General features: G+C 37.3%; 1 protein-coding gene across 2 annotated transcripts; it reads right to left on the bottom strand.

The window, feature by feature from the left end:
- Positions 1 to 6,205: 6,205 nt before the first annotated feature.
- Positions 6,206 to 23,791, bottom strand: CENPQ (centromere protein Q). 2 transcript variants are annotated; one of them, XM_061398380.1, is made up of 9 exons: positions 23,704 to 23,791; positions 18,958 to 19,097; positions 18,118 to 18,172; positions 16,656 to 16,782; positions 13,251 to 13,319; positions 11,378 to 11,507; positions 8,379 to 8,498; positions 8,141 to 8,215; positions 6,206 to 7,134 (listed from the first exon to the last, which is right to left on the bottom strand). In XM_061398380.1, the coding sequence occupies exons 2-9, from the start codon at positions 19,057 to 19,059 to the stop codon at positions 7,003 to 7,005; spliced, it is 810 nt and encodes a 269-aa protein (XP_061254364.1). In that variant the 5' UTR covers positions 19,060 to 19,097; positions 23,704 to 23,791; the 3' UTR covers positions 6,206 to 7,002. The 2 variants fall into 2 exon arrangements, with proteins under 2 accessions (XP_061254364.1, XP_061254365.1); XM_061398381.1 differs by lacking the exon at positions 18,118 to 18,172 and having other exon boundaries at positions 16,656 to 16,747.
- Between the last annotated feature and the right edge of the window lie 71 nt (positions 23,792 to 23,862).

Raw genomic sequence — 23,862 nt, 5'->3', positions numbered from 1 at the left:
AGTCATTAAGCAAGTAGAACATGAAAGACAAATTTTAATGCAGGTTATCTGAAGCAGAAGCTAAGTGATGCAATCAGAAACAAGAATGGGTAGAACAAGACAAAAAAAATCAAAATGAAACATTGATCATAAAATCCCACAAAATGTGAGAATTTGGGTAAATACATATATGTGTGTGTGTGTATATATATATATATATATATATTTGGGTGTAAAGAAAATTTTTTTCAAATACATTTAATTCTACAGTGGAATGATAGGTTACCAAATATCCATTGCCAAGTGAAATAATTTTTTTTAGATTAATTGGAGGATTATTACTTTACAATATTGTAATGGTTCTTGCCATACATTGACATGAATCAGTCATGGGTACACATGTGTCCCCCCATCCTGAAACCCCGACCCACCCTAACCTAAACTTTTGACTCTTGAAATTAAAAGGAAAAAAGAAAAAAAGGGGGGGAAAGGTTTCTAATGTAAATTTAAGATTTTCTTCTAGAAATCCAACTGAACAAATTCATAATACATATTATCAAATATTTGTACATTGCTGTATTAGGATTCACTCACTAGCTTCAGAACTACCTTTTATTTGTAGCTTATCAGCAAATTCCTAAGAAGTCAAAATTATATGTATTTTTTCACGTTCTAGCTCTATCACTTACTATTTGAGTGATCTCAGTTACTTAGCTTCCTTTGCCTCAGATTATGCAGGATGTGAATAATGCTGATTACTATGGGGTTTGATCCCCATCAGATCTGATTAGATCAGATCAGTCGCTCAGTCGTGTCCGACTCTTTGCGACCCCATGAATCGCAGCACGCCAGGCCTCCCTGTCCATCACCAACTCCCGGAGTTCACTCAGACTCACATCCATCGAGTCAGTGATGCCATCCAGCCATCTCATCCTCTGTTGTCCCCTTCTCCTCTTGCCCCCAATCCCTCCCAGCATCAGAGTCTTTTCCAATGAGTCAACTCTTCGCATGAGGTGGCCAAAGTATTGGGAGTTTCAGCTTTAGCATCATTCCTTCCAAAGAAATCCCAGGGCTGATCTCCTTCAGAATAGACTGGTTGGATCTCCTTGCAGTCCAAGGGACTCTCAAGAGTCTTCTCCAACACCACAGTTCAAAAGCATCAATTCTTTGGTGCTCAGCCTTCTTCACAGTCCAACTCTCACATCCATACATGACCACAGGAAAAACCATAGCCTTGACTAGACGGACCTTTGTTGGCAAAGTAATGTCTCTGCTTTTGAATATGCCATCTAGGTTGGTCATAAATTTCCTTCCAAGGAGTTAGCGTCTTTTAATTTCATGGCTGCAGTCACCATCTGCAGTGATTTTGGAGCCCAGAAAAATAAAGTCTGACACTGTTTCCACTGTTTCCCCATCTATTTCCCATGAAGTGATGGGACCAGATGCCATGATCTTCGTTTTCTGAATGTTGAGCTTTAAGCCAACTTTTTCACTCTCCACTTTCACTTTCATCAAGAGGCTTTTGAGTTCCTCTTCACTTTCTGCCATAAGGGTGGTGTCATCTGCATATCTGAGGTTATTGATATTCCTCCTGGCAATCTTGATTCCAGCTTGAGTTTCTTCCAGTCCAGCGTTTCTCATGATGTACTCTGCATATAAGTTAAATAAACAGGGTGACAATATTGGTATAAATACATGTATACATGTAATGGCATGTAGCACAGATCAATAAATATCAGCCACTTTATCACTGTTATTTTTGTTATATAGCTTTCATTCCATTTGAAAATCTACCTTAATTTTAAGGAACTCCTTAGGGGTGGAAATGATTAAAACTGATTTTAAGGCACATTTGTTTCTATTAGTTAAGAAAAAGTTCATTAAAAAAAAAAAAAGTTTTATTATTTGTTTTTTGGCCTCGCCATGCAGCTTGTGGTAGCTTAAACCCCTGAGACGTGGGATGGAATCTGGGCCCTTGGCTGTGAAAGCACCAAGTCTTAACCACTGGACTACCAAGGAATTCCCACTTTGTTGTATTTGGAAAATGTCCCTCCTTTATGTTCCTCTTTGTCCAATTTTAACAAATATGATCAGTGTTTGGATATGGTTTCTACAAGCAGCAGCCACTTTAATGAAAGTGGTGTGGTGGTGAATGGCAAGAAATACATTCAAGGACAGCAACTTTTTGATGTTTTAATTTTTATTAGGGTATAGTTGCTTTGCAATGTTCTGTTAGTTTTTCCTGTATGATAAACTCAATCAATCAGCTATATGTATACATATATCCCCTCTCTTCTGCATTTCCTTCCCATTTTGGTCACCACAGAGCACACCCCAAAGTTCACTGCATTACTATTTACAATAGCCAGAACATGGAAGCAACCTGAACATCCATCATAGAAGAATGGGAGAGAAGATGTCATACGTATATACAATGGAATATCACTCAGCCCCGAAAAGGAACGAAATTGGGTCATTTGTAAAGATGTAGATGGACCCAGAGACTGTCCTACAGAGTGAAGTTACTCAGAAAGAAAGGGCAGCAACTCTTAACAAGAAAACTAGTTAGCAGAGAAAAATCTATCAGTCACTTTAGAAAGAATAAAGTGCACATGGGAACTGTGAATTTCTCTGTTTTTGCTTTCCTTCTTTCTTCCTTAAAGCTGAATATTTCTTGACAGTGAATGAAATCTGAGAGGATTTAGGAGACTTCTGTTTGGAAACCACGCCAATCTGAATGACTCAAGTATTAATTTTGACAGGTGCACCTGCATTTATTTTCAGCAAACAATGTCAAGATATTCTATCCAACCAAATAAAAGAAAGCAAATACTTTAATTTTAGGTCACTGAGCAGGTGTCTCATATTTAGGCAAAACCTGTTTGTTAAACATATGCCCAACTGAAAGTTGTAAGAATGGATGAATTAATATAAAATAATGACTTTAAATGACTGACAATAAACTGTGTTTCTGTTAACGTATCTGTACAGGTTGCACTCCCCCTGGCCCCCACCAAATGACATCATTTGCCCTCCTTCCTTCAGCAGCAATACTGGGTACCCATTTTCCTATATGTTTGGAAACTTTCCTTTTCAGTCTTTTTCAATCTTTTCCAACCCAATAGTTGAAAAGTTTTGTCTTCATTTGCATTTACATGATTTTTAAGGTTGAAAAATCTTCCAAGTATTGATACTTATTGACTACTTATTTCTTTTGAGAATTGCCCATTTTCCTATTGGTATTTAACCTGTTACTGGATTTTAGAGCTTTATGACTAAAAATACTATGTTTTATATATGTTGCAGATATTTTTCAGTCTGTGTTGTCCCTTTGGCTTATTTTTTAAAAAATTTTATCTTAAAAAGTTCAGTCTTATGTAGTGATCTACTGATTTTTTTTCCTTTATGGTTTTATCTTTGTTTATATGTATAATACAGCTGCTGCTAAGCCGCTAAGTCACTTCAGTCATGTCCGACTCTGTGCGACCCCATAGACAGCAGCCCACCAGGCTCCCCCGTCCCTGGGATTCTCCAGGCAAGAGTACTGGAGTGGGTTGCCATTTCCTTCTCCAATGCAGGAAAGTGAAAAGTAAAAGTGAAGTCGCTCAGTCGTGTCCGACTCTTAGTGAACCCATGGACTGCAGCCTACCAGGCTCCTCCACCCATGGGATTTTCCAGGCAAGAATACTGGAGTGGGGTGCCATTGTCTTCTCTGTGCATAATACAGGCATACCTCATAGATTCTGCAAGCCCAGTTCCAGATCACTACAATAAAGCAATCTCACCACAAAGTCACACCAATTTACTTTATAGCGAATATAGAAGTTCCATTTGCAGTATACTATAAGTCTATTAACTGTACAACAGTATTATATCTTAAAAAACAATGTAGACACCTTAATTTAAAAATAACGGTGTTCGGAAAATGGCATCAATATTGCTCGATACAGGATGGCTACAAACGTTTGTAAAAAATGCAGTATCTGCAAAATGCAATAAAATACTATAAGAGGAGTATGCCTATAGGGGTTTAGACACACTAACATCAGTTATTCATTCATAAATCCTTTTTAGTTTCTATTTTTTTCATTTAATTTTATTTACTTTGAATCTATCCTGTCATAAAGTAGGAATATTTACCACCACCACCCCTCCACCCCCTGGGCTTTCCAGGTGGTGCTAGTGGTAAAGAATCCCCGACCCCCCTGTCAATGCAGGAGACATAAAGAGACATGGGTTCGATCCCTGGGTTGAGAAGATCCCCTGAAGGAGGACAAGGCAACCACTCCGGTATTCTTGCCTGAAGAATCCTTTGACAGAGGAGTCTGATGGGCTACAGTCCATATGTTGCACAGTCAGACACAACTAAAGTGACTTAGTACGTATGCACCCATGCTCCAGCTCTCTCCCCAGTGGAGTTAGCTAGTTTCTTCAAGATCATTTACTGAATATTTTCTCTACATTTTATTTGATATGCTATCTTTATCACAGGCTATATTTTTATACCATATATCCTTTGTTCCAAAATATTTATCTTTTAGAATTTAAAGTTTCTGCCATTGGTACTCATCAGTCACTGAAGAGAACGTGTATCATAGTTGGCATGGCCTTTGTATGTGAAAATTTAGACAGATAAGAATATTTCAAGAGGATGACCATCTGCATTACTGGGACCTTGTGTAGCTGAATTTCAATTTTACTTGGGTCTGTTACTAACTCTTAAATTCTTCACAAGAGTACACACCAAAATTCAGCCTTTGAAGAAAATACTGTATATTTTGCCTACCTGCCAGAAGATATTGTAGATATCTCAAAATTAGATCATGTACTTTTTTAAGCTATGCATGCATGCACGCAAAGTAGCTTCAGTCATGTCTGGCCCTGTGCAACCCCATAGATCGCAGCCCACCATGCTCCTCTGTCCCTGGGATTCTCCAGGGAAGAATACTGGAGTGGGTTGCCATTTCCTTCTCCAATGCATGCATGCATGCTAAGCCGCCTCAGTCATGTCCAACCCTGTGCGACACCATAGACGGCAGCCCACCAGGTTCCTCTGTCCACAGGATTCTCTAGCCAAGAATACTGGAGTGAGTTGCCATTTCCTTCTCCATTTCTAAGCTATAAGAGGGTAATCTAGTCAAGGCTATGGTTTTTCCTGTGGTCATGTATGGATGTGAGAGTTGGACTGTGAAGAAGGCTGAGCGTCGAAGAATTGATGCTTTTGAACTGTGGTGATGGAGAAGACTCTTGAGAGTCCCTTGGACTGCAAAGAGATACAACCAGTCCATTCTAAAGGAGATCAGTCCTGAGTGTTCTTTGGAAGGACTGATTCTAAAGCTGAAACTCCAGTACTTTGGCCATCTCATGCGAAGAGCCCCACTGGAAAAGACTCTGATGCTGGGAGGGATTGGGGGCAGAAGGAGAAGGGGATGACAGAGGATGAGATGGCTCGATGGCATCACGGACTCAATGGACATGATTTTGGGTGAACTCTGGAAATTGGTGATGGACAGGGAGGCCTGGCGTGCCGTGATTCATGGGGTCGCAAAGAGTCGGACACGACTGAGTGACTGAACTGAACTGAACTGACTGATGACCAGTTTATGTGTGATAAAGAACTACCCCTTAGCAACAATGGTGAACTGAAATTCTTGTTGACTTTCAATCACCGCTTAAACAGACATTCTGACAGAACAGTAGACTTAGTAACTCCTTCATCCCACCAAAAACTATTATAAACATCACGACTAATGACAAAAATCAGTGAGTTGGGGCTCTCCTAGCATTCTAAGAAACACAAGATTATTTCCCAGGTTTTTGAAATTTTAAGACATTTTGTAAAATCTTTTTCTTTTGGTTGCTTTTCCTAGCACATAGTAGACGGTCCAAAGCATATACAACCATGTTCTCTTTAAATGCTGCACTACAGGTTTCCTTTCTCGAAGACCTTCCTTCCCTTAAAATCTATTAATGTCCTTCCTGACCATTATTTCCTAAGAGGATATCGCTTCTGACCCTTTTGCTGAGCTGTCCAAGGTTCCCAATGACTACAGGGAGCACTAAATCCAACTTGTTTAACCCAAGTTGTCTTCCTGGTGGTCTCAGCCTGGAGTGAATTATCGCACCTTCTAAATTAACTGACTAAACATCCTAGGTTAGACAGAAAGGTAATTAAATGAGTTATTTTATTCTACAAATACTTAAAAGCAACCCAGACGATATCCTGTGATTGGTTAAAAATGATTTTTAATGTATTTAAGTGATAATTTCTTCACATGTATATGCTTATTATCATGAGGAAAGGTTTAGAAAGAAGGGATTTTTTTTTTGCTGTTGTTTGTTTTGGCATTTATTTTAAGGGAGTAAATGAGCTTGGGTTTCTTTTTAACAATTTTGTGAAGTAAAGGTATGCTCTGATGAGAGTAGAAAATAAGTTTTCAGCATCTATTCACTAACCTAAACAAAGAAACAAAACTTTCATGCTGCCTTTAAAGTTAAACACACCTGGCAAGTGATAATGATGCCACAAAAATTCTAGAGTGTTGTGTAAAAGAGCAAAGGCATTTGGGGATGTTGCGAGTTCCACATGACCAGACAGAAAATGCAAGTCATCAGCTAAAGAACAATAAGGATAGCAAATGCTTATGTTTTTATGTGCTAGGCACTATAAACAATTTATATATATTAAATCATAGTATCATACTTGCTTTGCATTAAACAATAAACAAGCTCTATCCAACCATTAAAAACCATCAGATTGTGGCTATTCTCACTTTATGGTTATGGGCACATAACTGGAGATACAGTAACATAAATGTGAGTTCCTAGACTGGTGAACTAATAAAAACAGTCTTTAAGGCCTACATTAGATGCTAACGGTAGATCTATAGAGGTTAATTTTAAAGTGCGTATCTGAAGAAGCCTCAGCCTCTGCAATATCACATAGATTAATATTTTTACAAGTTCATAAACATTAAATTAATATGGGACAATCTACAAAAAAACAAAAACAAAAACAGCTCTTTAAGAGGCATCCAGTCTTTTATAGACTTCTTCAATGAAGGTGAACATGTGCTTCATCTGGGATGAATTATGGAGAACTTCCAAGTCCTTCAGAAGACTGTTCTGATTTGGAATTAGCGTCAGAATTTCTCCCTGTGGGCATGATAGAATAATTCATTTTTTAAATTTTATTTTTTTTATTGATATGTAACTGACATGAACATTATATTAGCTTCAGGCATACAACATAATGATTTGATATTTGTATACACTGCAAATGATCACCACAGTTAAGTCTAGTTAACATCTATCACCAAACATGTTACAAATTTTTTTTTCCTTGTGATGAGAACTTTTAGATCTACTTTCTTAGCAACTTCCAAATATACAATACAGTATTAACTCTAGTCACCAGCTTATACATTACCTCCCCATTACTTATTTATAAGTAACTGGAAGTGTGTACCTTTTGACTTTACCCATGTAATTAGTTTTTAACCTTTCACTATGAAAAATGTTATATGTATTGATATGTTATTTAGAGAGAATGATATAATAATAATCTTATATAATCACTCAACTGCAATCATCAACTAATTGCCATTCTTCTTTTAAATCTATATTATTCTGTTTCCTCTCTGCCCATTCCCATTCCTCTCACCCTACGTAGATTTTAGATAGGAAAATTTTTGTTACTTTTTGAGAAAACATACAGACTTTCTACTAGGGTAAACAATGACACTACAGTATCTATTGGGGTCCTTTGAAAAAAGATAAGTTATCAGTGTGCGGCCTACTACAAATAGGACATAGTATACTATTTTAGGAAAGGTTACATGCAATTATTAGAAGCATAAACAAAGCAACTGTCAGAATTTACTTCCAGAAATCTACCCTACAGCCATGACTATACAAGCGTGTAATAATGCATATACAAAGGTGTACATATTATATTATGGCACATCTATATAATGGGATGTTATACAGCAACTGACAAGCATGAGATGTTCAAACTATACCATCATATGAGAAACATAATTTTCCCTTACAGTGTATATCATAGATTTCATTTGTTTAAAAGAAGTAGCATATAATGTTTTTACATATATGAAATTTATAACTGGTGATGCAATTAATATGGTAAACTGTAAGTACTTACCTGAAGGATGGGTGCTCTGAGACTCTTTTGAGAAAGTTCAGGAAGAGAGAGTACCCCATTATCTATTTGAAACATCTAAAGTAGAAAAATAAAGCTATAGATTATTTTGTAAAGCTAGACTGTTTCAAAAAGTTGATTTCTCTTATTACACTCAAAAGCTGTCTGGGTAAAATCTAATAATGAAAAACTATATCCATATTCTAGTAATAACTGTTTTTATTTTTTTTGGAACAATTACCTGTTTTATCTTCTTTTCTTCTTCTTCTACCTCACTTGTCAGAACATGAACTTTGTTCTTTAGGCTGTGAATATCCCCAGTCATTGATTCTATGGTCGCTACCATTTTATCTGTTTCTTCCTGCATCAGAAAGAGAAAGCTAATCTTTTAAATTAAATATACTATTAAGTGAAACCCAAACATTTTTAAAAACATCTTACATATTGAAACACTTCTGGAAGAAACTGGTAATTTTCATTTTTCTTTCAAAAAAGTCTCCCTAGAGATTGATTTACCAATGGAACAAAGATGTACATGAACCTTTCCTCAAAAACTTACTAAAGCTGCTGGTATCAGAGATCCTGGAAGACCTATGTGAATTTAGCAGAACCCAAGGATTCACAGCAGCAGGTATAGCAGCATTCCTTAAGCAGTATGTAATAGCAGAGAAACTCTAATTTAGGAACATCTGAGTGCTATTTTCATTTACCAAAAGAAGAAGTGCTGAACATTAGGGCAAAGATAATAACAGAAAATGAGTGGCAGTTTCTCACATAGAAAGAACATAAAACGTACTGAGGAAAGCAAAAGAGAAAATAAGTGAATGAAATAAATACGGGAATACCAGGGGTGTACTGACTGCAGGCCACATATGGAGTTAGCCAGCTTCTGGGTTTCTAAATGGTATTAAACACTGCATTGCTTTCAAATCCAGTCCTAGCAACAGCAAAGGACAGGGCAGCCTCTGGGGATCAGGGAACAAGTAAAGAAGCCACACAGAAGCCACACGAAAGTAATGAAGTAATAACTCTGAAATCCTGATGAGCAATATGGTTGGTATTTACATTTAACATCATTTTCCAAATACTGAAAGCAGAGCTGTTACTGTCAATTATAGTAATCTTCCTTAACAAATATATTATGGCTTCTAGAAACCATTAGAAAGGGTACCTGCAGAGGTCTGCAACTGCTCATGGGCTGTTTTTGATTGGTTCAAGAGCTATGAATGATTTTTACATTTCTAAAAGATGTTAAAAAAAAACAAAAAAGATCGTGCAATGAAAACCAATGTGACTTATAAAGAGCAAGATGTTTATCATCTGACCCTTCAGAAAGGTGCTGATTCCTGAGTACCCAAAACCCTAGGTCTGTGAGCTCAATTTACTAGGCCAAACAAGGTCACAGGATCTGATACAAAACATGGAGAACAATGTATTATATAACTGAAATCTGTATTATATAATTGAAAGTAGAACTTAAATGTCCTTACCAAAAAAAACAAAACAGTGAGGTGACAGATGCATTAATTAATAAGATGGGGGAAATCCTTTCACAATGTATATATATATTAAATCACCATGATGTACACTTTAGATATCTTACCATTTTGCTACTTATATCTCAAACAAAGCTGAAATTAAAAAAAAAAAAAGCCATATTATGCTGCCCAACTGTTCATTAAGTGGGGGAGCTAGTGACAGTACTGAAATATACTCTTGCAAAGTAACACTGTAATGAAAGTTAAATATAATCTCACACTATGAAGAAAGTGAGAAAACCACTAAAAAATACCACTCTATAAATTTACAGTAGTCATGTATGGATGTGAAAGTGGGCAATAAAGAAGGCAGAGCTTTTGAACTGTGGTGTTGGAGAAGACTCTTGAAAGTCCCTTGGAAAGCAAGGAGATCAAACGAAATCAACCCTGAATACTCTTTGGAAGGACTGATGCTGAAACTGAAGCTCCAGTATTTGGCTGCCTGACGCAAACAGCTGACTCACTGGAAAAGACTGTGGTGCTGGGAAAGACTGAAGGCAGAAGGAGAGGAATGAGATGGTTGATGGTATCACCGGGCAAATTCCGGGAGATGGTGAGGGACAGGGAAGCCTGGCGTGCTACAGTCCATGAGGTCTCTAAGAGTCAGACATGACTTGGCGACTGAACAACAACAACGTAAATTTACAGTATATATAAATTTACAAAATATATTAAGTTTACAATATATTTACAGTATATAAATTACAAATTTATAAATCTGTAATTTATAGATCTACAAGTAGATCTGCTGCTTAAAAATAAACCCTTCCATTTTTATTCTCAATCACATGGAAAAGCTGGAATGACCTATTTGTGAATGCTGACTCATTGGGGATGCAACCCCTGTTTAAACTACCACCACCTTGTAACAGATTAACAGACTTATTACTTTACAAAGTTGAACTGCTGACAAAGACCAGATCTACAATCTACTTCAAAACAGCAAAGGGATATATGGTCCAATCTGTTTTAGTTTTAATAATTATTTAATAAGCCCCTTAAGATTGCTTTTCTTAATTGCTAAAGTATCCACTAATTAAAAGCCTGTTGTTTATCCTAACAGCAAATATTATCTCTCACTACCTTCCACAGGATAAAGATAAAAAATCACATGCCCTAAAGTTGGACTAATAGGACTGCATCACAGCTGTGAGCAGTTTGTCTAAGGTTCAGCTAAAAGTGCCAATATTTCTCTTTTTCACATTTATAAAACATGAAATATAGTGCAAGCCTCTTTAAGTCATTAATGGCTATAACTGAAAAGTGCTTAGAACAGTGACTAGAAGAACATAGAAGGCTCTTCTTACATGTTATCTATAATGATTATAAAAATAATGATGATGATTGTGTTCTTCTTGTCAATAAATAGCACTGAAGGACAGAAAAACTCATGTTTTGAAATTCTATAGCATTTAGTGATGAATTCCTATAACTTGCTAATCAAAAATAAGACAGTTCACTATATTTAAAGTCTGATAAAAAAAATAAGGCTGCTACTTAATTACAAATATATTAGACATAGTCTTAACTTTAGAGGACCAAAATTGAAAGGTTTTGCTTTGATTAAAAAAAAAAAAAGTTAATAAAAAACCTTGTCCAAGATGTAGTACTAGTTACTAGAAGAATTACATAATTTTTAAAACTTTAAATTAAATCTCTTCCCCTTTCCCCTAATAATGAATTCCCTTTTCAAACTTCATACCTGCAATGATGCCAGACCTTCCTCATTAGCTCTGTGCTGTGCCCTTTCCATTTTCAGTAGACTTGACACACGAGATAAATCTTGCAGCTTTTTGGGAGGGACTTTCAGGGTTTCACACAGTTGCAGCAATCTTTGGGACAGAATAAAAACATAACTGCTTATTTTTGAGTACCATTAGTATTGTTTCTGATTTAAAATACTGTAGTCCCCTTTTTCTTTCCCTCATATTTCTAAAGGCTGAAATATTCTTTTATTAACAGCAGCTAATCTTAGCAGTAAGCCCCCCCAACCCCACCAAAAGCCCTGACAAATCCTCATTAAGTCTTTTGATTGATTAACATTTACCACAAATCATGGGGTACCTAGGTTGCTTTATAAAAGGAAAAGTTTCTATTTTACGCATTTAACAATTGATTATTTATACACAGTTTAAAATATACTAAAAATTTCCTTGTATCTTCTGAATATGTTTCCTGGACTATTACAGTACATAAGTCTATCATTTAATGCGAATTTCTGGTAAGAGATGAAACATTATTCTGTTAGTCTTAACTATGACTCTGAACTTTAAATCTCAGTTGTTTCACAGAATGTGACCAATAAAAGAGAATGCCTGTATTAGTTACTCTAGTGATTTTTTCCTAACTAAAAAAAAATCCCCTTCAAATCTTATGACTAACCTCACTTCCAGCAGACAGCAATACAGCTTTCCCAGGTTTGATTCTTGAGTTCCATGAGGAAGAAATCAAGAAGCAAAATCTAAATTTGGTTCCTTCTGTCTAGTAACAGTGTATCTGGATCCTAAAAAAAATCCTACTACTTGAGATTTGCAGGCAATTAGAAGAATAGTGGAACCCAAGATTTGTCTTCCAGGTATCTTACTCAAAATATTAATTTTTATAAAGGAAAACGTAGGTTGTTTAAACTCTATCAATCATACTTTTCACTAAACTGTCAGGATAAACTTCAGCTATTCCCCAAATCATCATTAGCCCATAAGAACAAAACCTGTCTGAATGTTTGGTTTAAGTAAAATAAAGATTCCCTTTATAAACAGTTTTTTTCTAAAACTTTATCAAACCTGTTTTGCATAAAGGTCATTCACCATTCCAAATGTTCTAAATTTGTAGGTTATTCTACAAAATCTTATTAAACTAAAAATACAACCAGTGTTTATCATGTTACAATATACCTATCGTAATACTATGTCAACAACATCTAAGCACCATTTACAACATTGTATACCTATAAGTCAGAATTCCCCAAAATATGTTCCTTTAGAAAGTGTAGTGGCTAATTTTTATTGACTAGCAACTCTATTGTTTCATGACAAGGAAAAGCATATATGATTCAATCTATATCAATCATAACAGCTCTTGTCACAAAATCAGTACGAGAAGCAAATCACCCAAGCCAATCAGAATCCATCACCCAGAATATTCTAACTGAAGCTAAGAGGCTAAGAGCTTTCTTTTGCCTCTTTCTAAACAGGAAGATATCTATATATACAGTTCTAATCTACTGAGGACAACTTGTCTAAAAGAATGAAGACAACGTGCAGACAGAAGCAGAGACGAGACTAATTACAAAATAAAGAGTTCCTGTGGTAAACACTAACTTGGAAGATGCTAGGTTAGGAAGATCTCTGGAGAAGGAAATGGCAACCCACTCCAGAATTCCATGCAGCAGCAGCTTAGGGTAGAATACATATTCCCAAATCATTCATCTTCTTAAAATGACAACAACAAAAGAATGAAAACCCCAAATAAAAAACTTTTATATTCCATAAATATCTGTTTTGGTAACACAAGAACAGACTGGATTTTAACCAATTATGTTTCAACTGTTTTTTTTAATTGTGTGACTATATTACCTTTTCTTTAGGAAATTCAGATGATATTGAATTTGTTTATTTTCTCTAATACTGTTACTCAGAATTGATCTAGAAAAGAAAAAATAGGGATTGAATAAATATTGGGATTGAATAAATATTAGTTTGAAAATTACTAATATAATCTGTTTACTTTTTCTAATTTCTTTCAAGTGCCCCTTCTTACTAACCAGGCAGAAGCAATCACTTTATTTTATGTCAAGGGCATTTAAAGCAGAGGAATAATCTAAGTGAACTAAGATGGACTGGAATGGGTGAATTTAACTCATGACCATTATATCTACTACCGTGAGCAGGAATCCCTTAGAAGAAATGGAGTAGCCATCATAGTCAACAAAAGAGTCCGAAATGTAGTACTTGGATGCAATCTCAAAAATGACAAAATGATCTCTTCGTTTCCAAGCAAACCATTCAATATCATGCTAATCAAAGTCTATGCCCCGACCAGTAACGCTGAAGAAGCTGAAGCTGAACGGTTCTATGAAGACCTACAAGACCTTCTAGACCTAACATCCCCAAAAAACGTCCTTTTCATTATAGGGGACTGGAATGCAAAAGTAGGAAGTCAAGATACACCTGGAGTAATAGGCATATCTGGCCTGGGAGTACAGAATGAAGCAGGGCAAAGGCTAATAGAGTTTTGCCAGGAGAATGCACTGGTCGTAACAAACACCCTCTTCCAACAACACAAGAGAAGACACTACACATAGACATTACCAGATGGGCAACACCGAAATCAGACTGATTACATTCTTTGTAGCCAAAGATGGAGGAGCTCTATATAGTCAGCAAAAACAAGACCGGGAGCTGACCGTGGCTTGGATCATGAATTCCTTATTGCCAAATTCAGAGTTAAATTGAAGAAAGTAGGGAAAACCACTAGACCATTCAGGTATGGTCTAAATCAAATCTCTTATGATTATATAGTAGAAGTGAGAAATAGATTTAAGGGACTAGATCTGATAGAGTGCCTGATGAACTATGGACAGAGGTTTGTGACATTGTACAGGAGACAGTGATCAAGATCATCCCCAAGAAAAAGAAATGCAAAAAAGCAAAATGGCTGTCTCAGGAGGCCTACGAATAGCTGTGAAAAGAAGGGAAGTGAAAAGCAAAGGAGAAAAGGAAAGATATACCCATTTGAATGCAGAGTTCCAAAGAATAGCAAGGAGAGATAAGAAAGCTTTCCTCAAGTGATCAAAGCAAAGAAATAGAGGAAAATAATAGAATGGGAAAGACTAGAGATCTCTTCAACAAAATTAGAGATACCAAGGGAACATTTCATGCAAAGATGGGCTCGATAAAGACAGAAATGGTATGGACCTAACAGAAGCAGAAGATATTAAGAAGAGGTATCAAGAATACACAGAAGAACTATACAAAAAAGATCTTCACAACCAAGATAATCACGATGGTGTGATCACTCACCCAGAGCCAGACATCCTGGAATGAGAAGTCAAGTGGGCCTTAGGAAGCATCATTACAAACAAAGCTAGTGGAGGTGATGGAATTCCAGTTGAGCTATTTCAAATCCTGAAAGATGATGCTGTGAAAGTGCTGCACTCAATATGCCAGCAAATTTGGAAAACTCAGCAGTGGCCACAGGACTGGAAAAGGTCAGTTTTCATTCCAATCCCAAAGAAAGGCAATGCCAAAGAATGCTCAAACTACCTCACACTTGCACTCATCTCACATGCTATTAAAGTAATGCTTCAAATTCTCCAAGCTAGGCTTCAGCAATATGTGAACCGTGAACTTCAGATGTTCAAGCTGTTTTTAGACAAGGCCAAGGAACCAGAGATCAAATTGCCAACATCCCCTGGATCATGGAAAAAGCAAGAGAGTTCCAGAAAAACATCTATTTCTGCTTTATTGACTATGCCAAAGCCTTTGACTGTGTGGATCACAATAAACTGTGGAAACTTCTGAAAGAGATGGGAATACCAGACCACCTGACCTGCCTCTTGAGAAATCTGTATGCAGGTCAGGAAGCAACAGTTACAACTGGACATGGAACAACAGACTGGTTCCAAATAGGAAAAGGAGTACATCAAGGCTGTATATTGTCACCCTGCTTATTTAACTTATATGTAGAGTAAATCATCAGAAACACTGGGCTGGAGGAAGCACAAGCTATAATTAAGATTGCCAGGAGAAATATCAATAACCTAAGATATGCAGATAATACCACCCTTATGGCAAAAAGTGAAAAAGAACTAAAGAGCCTCTTGAGGAAAATGAAAGAGGAGAGTGAAAAAGTTGGCTCAAAGCTCAACATTCAGAAAACTAAGATCATGGCATCCAGTCCCATCACTTCATGGCAAATAGTTGGGAGACAGTGGAAAAAGTGGCTGACTTTATTTTTCTGGGCTTCAAAATCACTGCAGATGGTGACTGCAGCCATGAAATTAAAGGATGCTTACTCCTTGGAAGGAAAGTTATGACCAACCTAGATAGCATATTGAAAAGTAGAGACATTGCTTTGCCTACAAAGGTCCATCTAGTCAAGGCTACGGTTTTTCCAGTGATCGTGTATGGATGTGAGAATTGGACTATAAAGAAAGCTAAGCGCCGAAGAATCGATGCTTTTGAACTGTGGTGTTGGAGAAGACTCTTGAGAGTCCCTTGGACTGCAAGGAGATCCAACTAGTCCATCCTAAAGGAGATCAGTCCTGGGTGTTCATTGGAAGGGCTGATGTTGAAGCTGAAACTCCAATACTTTGACCACCTGATATGAAGAGCTGACTCATTTGAAAAAACCGTGATGCTGGGAAGGATTGAGGGCAGGAGGAGAAGGGGATGACAGAAAATGAGATGGCTGGATGGCATCACCAACTCGATGGACATGGGTTTGGGTGAACTCTGGGAGCTGGTGATGGACAGGGAGGCCTGGTGTGCTACAGTTCATGGGGTTGCAAAGAGTCATACACGACTGAGCAACTGAACTGAATTGAATAATCTAAGTTCTTTTTATCACATTATATCATTGTAACTAATTTATATGCCTCTTCTCATGGATTTCAGTGCCTTGATGCCCGAGTCTTATCTCTGTATTCCTGCTAGCACTGCTTCCATATAAAGTTCAATTTGAGCAAACTTCTTCCTGAAGTATCCCTTTTGACAGAAAAAAGTTTTAAGTTTACAGACAGCAGATTAGGCCATGTAGATTTCATTTTTATTTCAGCGATAAAATTCCAAGTTTCTGACATTAATAAAGGCTTTTTTTAACTGAAGGCTAAGGCCATCAAAAGACATTAAAAAAACCTTCTCGCGAAAGAGAAAAACACCGTAACACCATAAAGTAGACAACAATATTTAAAAGGATACTGTTTGTAGGAAACATAAGTAGAAATGAAAACAGTGAAATGGAAAATATTTCATACTCACATTACTACAGATTCCATCATAGTTTGCAAATGCTCTCTGCTACTCTTCGAAAGAGGCTGCCAGGTTTGTCTCTTGTTGGATGCTATCTTTACCTGTTTTAGAGTAGTATGCTTTGTTTGTCTTGTCACTGGTCAAAGAAGAGACTGTGGTTAATCTATAAATGTGTATATTTTTATTTATAAAGTTATTCAAGGACAAGTTTATCTAAAAAGAGCCAATGGAATTGTGAGAACCACAATACTATAAAGCTGTATTAGCTGTTTAATTTCTTTTTTTACTGCATAGTCATAAAATGCCAGGTGTTGAATATGTTGTTATCGTGTTAACTTAAATACTATTAGCTGATACTGCAGACAGAAACGCCAAGACAATTTTAAATGAAGAACCAAGCTGCAATTATTAGGATTCAGCATAAAAGTCTGGTTCTCAGAAATGACCTGAATTAAAGGACTTATTCGGAGAAGGCAATGGCACCCCACTCCAGTACTCTTGCCTGGAGAATCCCATGGATGGAGGAGCCTGGTAGGCGGCAGTCCATGGGGTCGCACAGAGTCGGACACTACTGAGCGACTTCACTTTCACTTTTCCCTTTCATGCATTGGAGAAGGAAATGGCAACCCACTCCAGTGTTCTTGCCTGAAGAATCCCAGGGACGGGGAAGCCTGGTGGGCTGCTGTCTATGGGTCGCACAGAGTCAGACACGACTAAAGTGACTTAGCAGCAGTAGCAGCAAAGGACTTATTGAGAAGACTAGGAAAACGCTTTTTGTCATATGTTGGATGGCAACTGGAACAAAGGAAATTAACCAAACCAAGAACAGATACTGAGTGTCTGGTAGGTTACTGACATTGTTCTGCTTGTAATAAATAAACAAAAGAGATACACTATTGGCTTACATGAAAATTCACTTTGGAGAGAAGGGAGATTAAATAATTACAGTTACAGGTATGCAAAGCATTACAAAAGAAAAAACACTGTTCATTATGTAAGTACAAAACCAGAGGACCTAACCTGTTCCTGGGTGAGGAGGTAGAAAATTCTTCCATGATGAAGTGATATTTAAGTAAAGATGTTCACTCCAAACTAATTTACTCTAGACAAACTTAGCTCCAATCTAATCTAAACAGTGGTAGCAGAACAGGGTATTTGTCTCAAAGAGAAATCAGTAGGTGTGTCTCTATATCACAAATCAGAATAAGTCAGACTGTTGTATACTTTGAATTTCTCTAGTTCCTTTCAATTTAGAAACCCACACAGTATTTTGCTAGTGGTGGTAAGTAAAATTTTAGCTGACCTAGGTATCTGAATAACCAGCACTACGTATTCTTGCAAAAATGAGAATGCTACCATTTATTACTATGTTTCGCTTATGCAGAATTCATAAGCAAGATGCTGAGAACTTTTTCATAAATAGGTATAGCTTGAGAAAGATATGGTGAAACAAAACATAGAAAAGAAATACCTTCAGAAGAGAGATGTTTTGGATGATTTTTATTTTTTTTCACTGTGTTTCTAACCTAGAGAGAAAAACACACAAACATGCACGCACAATTAAGCACTAGATAAAAAGATACTGCTTTTGCAATAGATTTGTCATGCATGTTGGAGGGAATTCATACACCTTCTGGAAAGATGAAAAAAAGTATATTGCTATTTCTACAGCAAAAGGTGTGCATTTATCACAAGTGGAGGATATACTAAAGCAACTTCTGAACAATGGTGATAATGTATAACAGAATTTCATATGGTGTTAAAGAATGTTTTAAAGAAATCATTACTTATTTTGCCTGGGAAATAGTGTTAAATACTTTTCCTGCAAAACAGAAAAATATAGGCATTACCTAATACAGAGAAAAAAATGCTGATTATTTCTTTTATAAGAGAGGGACAAAATTATGGCAGGAAGAAGCTAATTCCTCTCCGACTAATTTTTCTCTATGTTAATAAAAATCTCTTCCACCAACTGACAGATTCTCTTGTCTTTTAATATATGAATGCCATATTCACTTTATTACACTTTATTACCAGTATTCCCATTTGAACACCTTAGCGATGTCCCATAGCATCTTCCCCAAAGAATTTTCTGATTAATATTTTAGAAAAGAAGTAAAAAATCCTTATCTGCAAGTTTTTATAAATCATGTTGCAGCAGCTCCCACATAACCATATATATGGAATATAAATTACTATAATTTGTAGTAAAGCTGACCTTTAGTCTTCACATTCTCCTTTATACAGAACAGATGATATTTTTACCAGAGTCCTGAATGATAAACTCTTTGAATAAGTCCTGAATGATTACCTTTTTCCCTGGTAATTCTGCTTCTTCATCATCAGTTTTTCTTTTTGGATTTCTTTTTAACTGTTGAGACTTTTTCTTGGAATTATTTGCTTTGCTAGACATCTTGATTTAAACAGAACAAATGTAACAGTTTTTCAAATCTGTAAAGATGAAAAGGACACAGAAAAATGCTTAAGACTTGTTTTATTACAAATATTTTGTTAAAAGGACTACCTATAAATGTTCCAAGTTTGCCTTTAAAAAATCAGAATGAAAGTTTTGGGATAGTATTGTGTGTTTTTAAGGCATTTAAACATATTTTAAAATAAATAATGCTGGTTCTCATTAAAGATGTCTAATTCAGTTTCATTAAAAAATTTCTGCCATTTGTATGGCCTTAAAAAGTCATATAAAACCACTTTCACATTTCTTTATACTCCCCCATACAATAATGTTATCTCCATGCTGAAATCCAAGAAAAGGGAAATATAAAGTGCTGAATTGTTTTTTTCTGGTCACAGATTATGTCAACTCAGAGTAACATTTAGGTCTTACTTTAGGCTTAACGGATTCATCATTCTACGTGACTCAGCACACACACAGACAGATTTATGCCAAAGATGGGAGGAGGTAACTTGTAGGATTATACCATGAGTCTACACTGTAGAAATTCATGTGGTAAATTCCCTCTTAAGGATTTAGGCTATAATTCTTGCTAGGTTGCAAGAATTATAACAAAGATTCTTCACACCAAACTCATCTCTGCTAAAAGAAACAGAAGAATAAAATACTCATTTCTGCATTAGACCATAAGGAGTAGACAGTTTAGAGTTAGGTACAGTACGTGGACATGCACACACAAATATGTGCGGTATGTACATTACACACACACACTCACAATTAGATATATAAATAAATCAGTCACAATTTCTTTTCTAAAAATTCAAAGTTAATTACATTAACAGTTATATATGCAGATTTAGAGACAGACAAAGAAGGTACTCTGAATAAATCTATTCCCTCAAATTTTAAAAGGAAAAGTTCAAGCTTTCCCCCCACCCTCAAAATGGTGGGAAAGAATCAACTGAAAGATCATGAACTATACTTAGGGACTACATATCAAATCAGTTACAAAATACAGTTCTTCAGTTGCTCAGTCGTGTCTGACTCTTTGCGACCCCATGGACTGCAGAACGCCAGGCTTCCCTGTCCTTCACCATCTCCCGGAGCTTGCTGAAACTCATGTCCATTGAGTTGGTGATGCCATCCAAGCGTCTAGTCCTCTGTTGTGCCCTTCTCCTTCTACCTTCAATCTTTCCCAGTATCAGGTCTTATACAATGAGTCAGCTCTTTGCATCAAGTGATCAAAGTATCAGAGCTTCAGACTCAGCATCAGTCTCTCCAATGAATATTCAGGATTGATTTCCTTTAGGATTGACTGGTTTGATCTCCCTGCAGTCCAAGGGACTCTCAAGAGTCTTCTACAACACCACGGTTCAAAAGCATCAACACTTCAGTGCTCAGCCTTCTTTATGGTCCAACTCTCACATTCACAAAACACAGTGGAAGCTAAAATACACTTTACTCTGCTCTTGAACAATGTGGTACCTTATACTATACCAGTCTCCTCTGCTTCATTCTTGAAATGTCTAATTCTCTTAACTGAACACTCATGCCCTTTACTTCCCCTACTTGGAAACCAATCCATATTTGCTCCAGGACCTCTCCTGGAAGGGCTGCCATGTACAGGAGTTCAGGCTGTTCACTAGAGAAAAGCATCCAGGTGAAGGAACCATTGAGGGCAAAGATTTACTCCTCATTCCATTCCATTCAGGAGACTAAAAATGGTACAAATTCCTTCTCACTCCTGTTATTGAGAGGTGTAGTCTATGTCTCCTTGTCTTAAATCTCATAGACCCTGCAGTAGTTTAAGTGGTAGAATATGGTGGAAATGATGCTGTACCAGTTTCCCGGCCAAACATGAACAGATTAGTAGCTGCCACTACCCCTTGCTTGGAATATTTGCTCTTGAAACCCAGCTAACACTCTATGAGGAAAGTCAACATAGAGAGGAACTGAGGACCTAGCCAAAAGCCCCAGCTAAATTTCCAACCAATAGCTAGCATCAACTTGCCAGCCTCGTGCATGTACCTGAGCCAACAGGCTGCAGCTGATACTGCATGGAAAAGTAAAAAATCAACCCTACTAGCTGTTTCCAATTCTAAATTCAGTAAGAAAATAAGTGATTTCTTTTTAAATTAAAAAATAAAAACCCTTAAATAATACCCACCTCATAATACCCAAACTCTTTACCATGACATTTGCAGTCCTCAACAACCTAGCCTTGCCAAGCTTTCCATACTTCTCTCCCACGACTCCTCAAATGAATCTCCCTCTCCAGCTAGACTTGATTTTCTGAACACACTGTGAATAATGCACTAGTTCTACCTGAGCTCCACTCTCGTGTCTGTGCCCACCCTCCTCTCAGATTGTGGGCCATCTGCTTCTGAAAACCTTCCTAATCACTTTCCCTCATTGCTCTCTAAAAGTCTGTAGGCTCTTATGGTCTCTCTCATTTGGCACTTATTTATAGTTTGGTTTTGTTAATCATTTTTCTTGATATTCTTTATTCAATAACATGTAATTCAGTGCTACAGTCCTTTTAAGTACAGAAATTAAAAATGTTCATTTAGAAACTTTTATAGCAACTTGACAACAATTTTAAGAATGTTCGGTCTGGTCAAAAAATAACTGGCTTTATTTTTTTAAAGTTTAATTTTTCTGGTAATTCATTTAAAGAGAGACTTTTTAAGATAAGTTTTAGAGAAACTAAGCAGAATTTGAATATAAAATTTGAATATATCCACCCCACCTTCCCTACTATCAAATCCCTTACCAGAGCGGTGCATTTACTACAATCCATGAACCAACAATGATACATATCACCCCAAATTTATGGCTTACACTGGGGTTCTTCCTTGTATGTTTCATGGATTTGATTAGTAATTTTTTTTTATTGTATTTTACAAAAGTAGCAGTTGTGGTGACGGATTAAAAATTAAAGCAACAATAACAAAAAAATTGGTCATTTACCACAGACCATCTGGAAAGCTCTATTTTCATTGATACATACGTGAAGCAATAAGCCATATAGCAAAGAAACTAAAGAGCTTCCTGATGAGGATAAAAGAGGAGAGTGAAAAAGTTGGTTTGAAACTCAACATACAAAAAACTAAGATCATGGCTTCCAGTCCCATCACTTTATGGCAAACAGAGGGAAAAAAATGGAAGCAGTGACAGATTTTGTTTTTTTGGGCTTCAAAATCACTGAGGATGATGTCTCCAGCCACGACATTAAAAGATGCTTGCTCCTTGGAAGAAAAGCTATGATAAACAGCCTATTAAAAAGCAGAGACATCACTTTGCTGACAAAGGTCCGTACAGTCAAGCTATGGTTTTTCTGGTAGTCACATATGGATGTGAGAGTTGGACCATAAAAAAGGTTGAGCTCTGAAGAATTGATGCTTTTGAACTGTGGTGTTGGAGAAGACTTTTGAGAGTCCCTTGAACTGCAAGGAGGTCAAACCAGTCAATGCTAAAGAAAATCAACCCTAATATTCATTGGAAGGACTGATGCTGAAGCTAAAGCTCCAGTACTTTGGCCAACTGATGTGAAGAGCTGATTCATTGGAAAAGACCCTGATGCTGGGCAAGACTGAAGGCAAAAGAAGAAGGGGGAGGCAGAGGATGAGACGGCTGGATAGCATCACTGACTCAACAGACACGAATTTGAGCAAACTCCAGGAGACAGTGAAGGACAGGGGAGCCTGGTGTGCTGCAGTCCACGGGGCATCAAAGAATTGGATGGTCACGACTTAGTGACCTAATAACAACCACAAGTGGTAGTAGGCAGAGACAGATATAAAAACAGTTTCCGTGTATAGTCAATTATACACAGTGCAACAAATGTTAGACGAGTGCATATCTCAAACTGGTGTGTGCATGGGGGGATATACGGTACTCAGAGAAAAAAAATAGTATATGAATTACACTTTGAAATATTTAGCCAGAAGAAAGGGAAGTAAAGTAGCTGAGAGGAAAAAAGGCCCATTGGCAGGTCAAAAGAAGTCAGTCTGTTCAGGGAAAATTCAGAGAGGCTTTGACATGTGCAGAGGCAACGGGCAGAAGAAAGACTCGAACTGTAGTTTGCGGCCAGACTACGTACTGCAGTAAAGAATGTATTCTTTACCCTGTAGGAAACAGGGAAGCATTCTAGGTTGTCTTGTTTTTCTTTGTCAGCTTGCTGAAACTCGTGGAAACCACCAACCTAATTCTCTAAGGTACAATAGGTGAACACGACATCTGCCAAAACTTGCAAATACGCAGTGTTTACTTTTTGCAACTGATGCCTCGGGTTAGCGACGCTGCCAACCGCAGTTTCCTTAAGGCGCAAAGGCACTCATCACTAACGCTGCACTTCGCTCCACGACTGACTGCGTGGCAAGAGTAAGGAAGCAGGACGAAGATGAGGATGATTCGGGGAAGGGAGGGTGGAAACATGCGTGGCTTCACTCCCTGTTTGCGAATCAAACAGTACTTTGTTTATCCCTGGCTGCGAAAGGCAAACCTGTTCGGATCTCCCCCTCTCCTTTTGAAACACCTGAAACTCCTCAAACACAACCCGCCAAGTTTGCCACAAACGTGTTGGCCGCAAAACTTATCTCCCAAACTGGAGCCACCGGCGAGCGAAGCGCTTTGACTACTCACCAAAAACTGATCCTGGAATCCTTTCAGGAGCTGTGCTCAGAGCATTTCGCGCCCAAACCATCCAAAGCTGCGGAAGCCCGGAAGTGAGCACATAGAAACCGGAAACGCCTGGGGGGAGTGGCGGGCATCTGTCCACGCCCCCAACGTCATCAGGAGCGC

This window comes from Bos javanicus, chromosome 23, assembly GCF_032452875.1.
Source record: "Bos javanicus breed banteng chromosome 23, ARS-OSU_banteng_1.0, whole genome shotgun sequence".
NCBI classification, from domain to species: domain Eukaryota; kingdom Metazoa; phylum Chordata; class Mammalia; order Artiodactyla; family Bovidae; genus Bos; species Bos javanicus.
This window is presented reverse-complemented; position numbering and strand designations above follow the sequence as displayed.

Excerpts from the sequence above, each read along its gene's own strand:
- CENPQ (XM_061398380.1), bottom strand. The coding sequence starts at position 19,059 with ATGTCTAGCAAAGCAAATAATTCCAAGAAAAAGTCTCAACAGTTAAAA. Across the intron at positions 16,783-18,117 it reads AAAACATCTCTCTTCTGAAG|TGACAAGACAAACAAAGCAT; the intron begins GTATTTCTTTTC and ends TTCTTTGACCAG. Across the intron at positions 8,499-11,377 it reads AAGGTCTGGCATCATTGCAG|GAAGAAACAGATAAAATGGT; the intron begins GTATGAAGTTTG and ends TTTCTGATGCAG.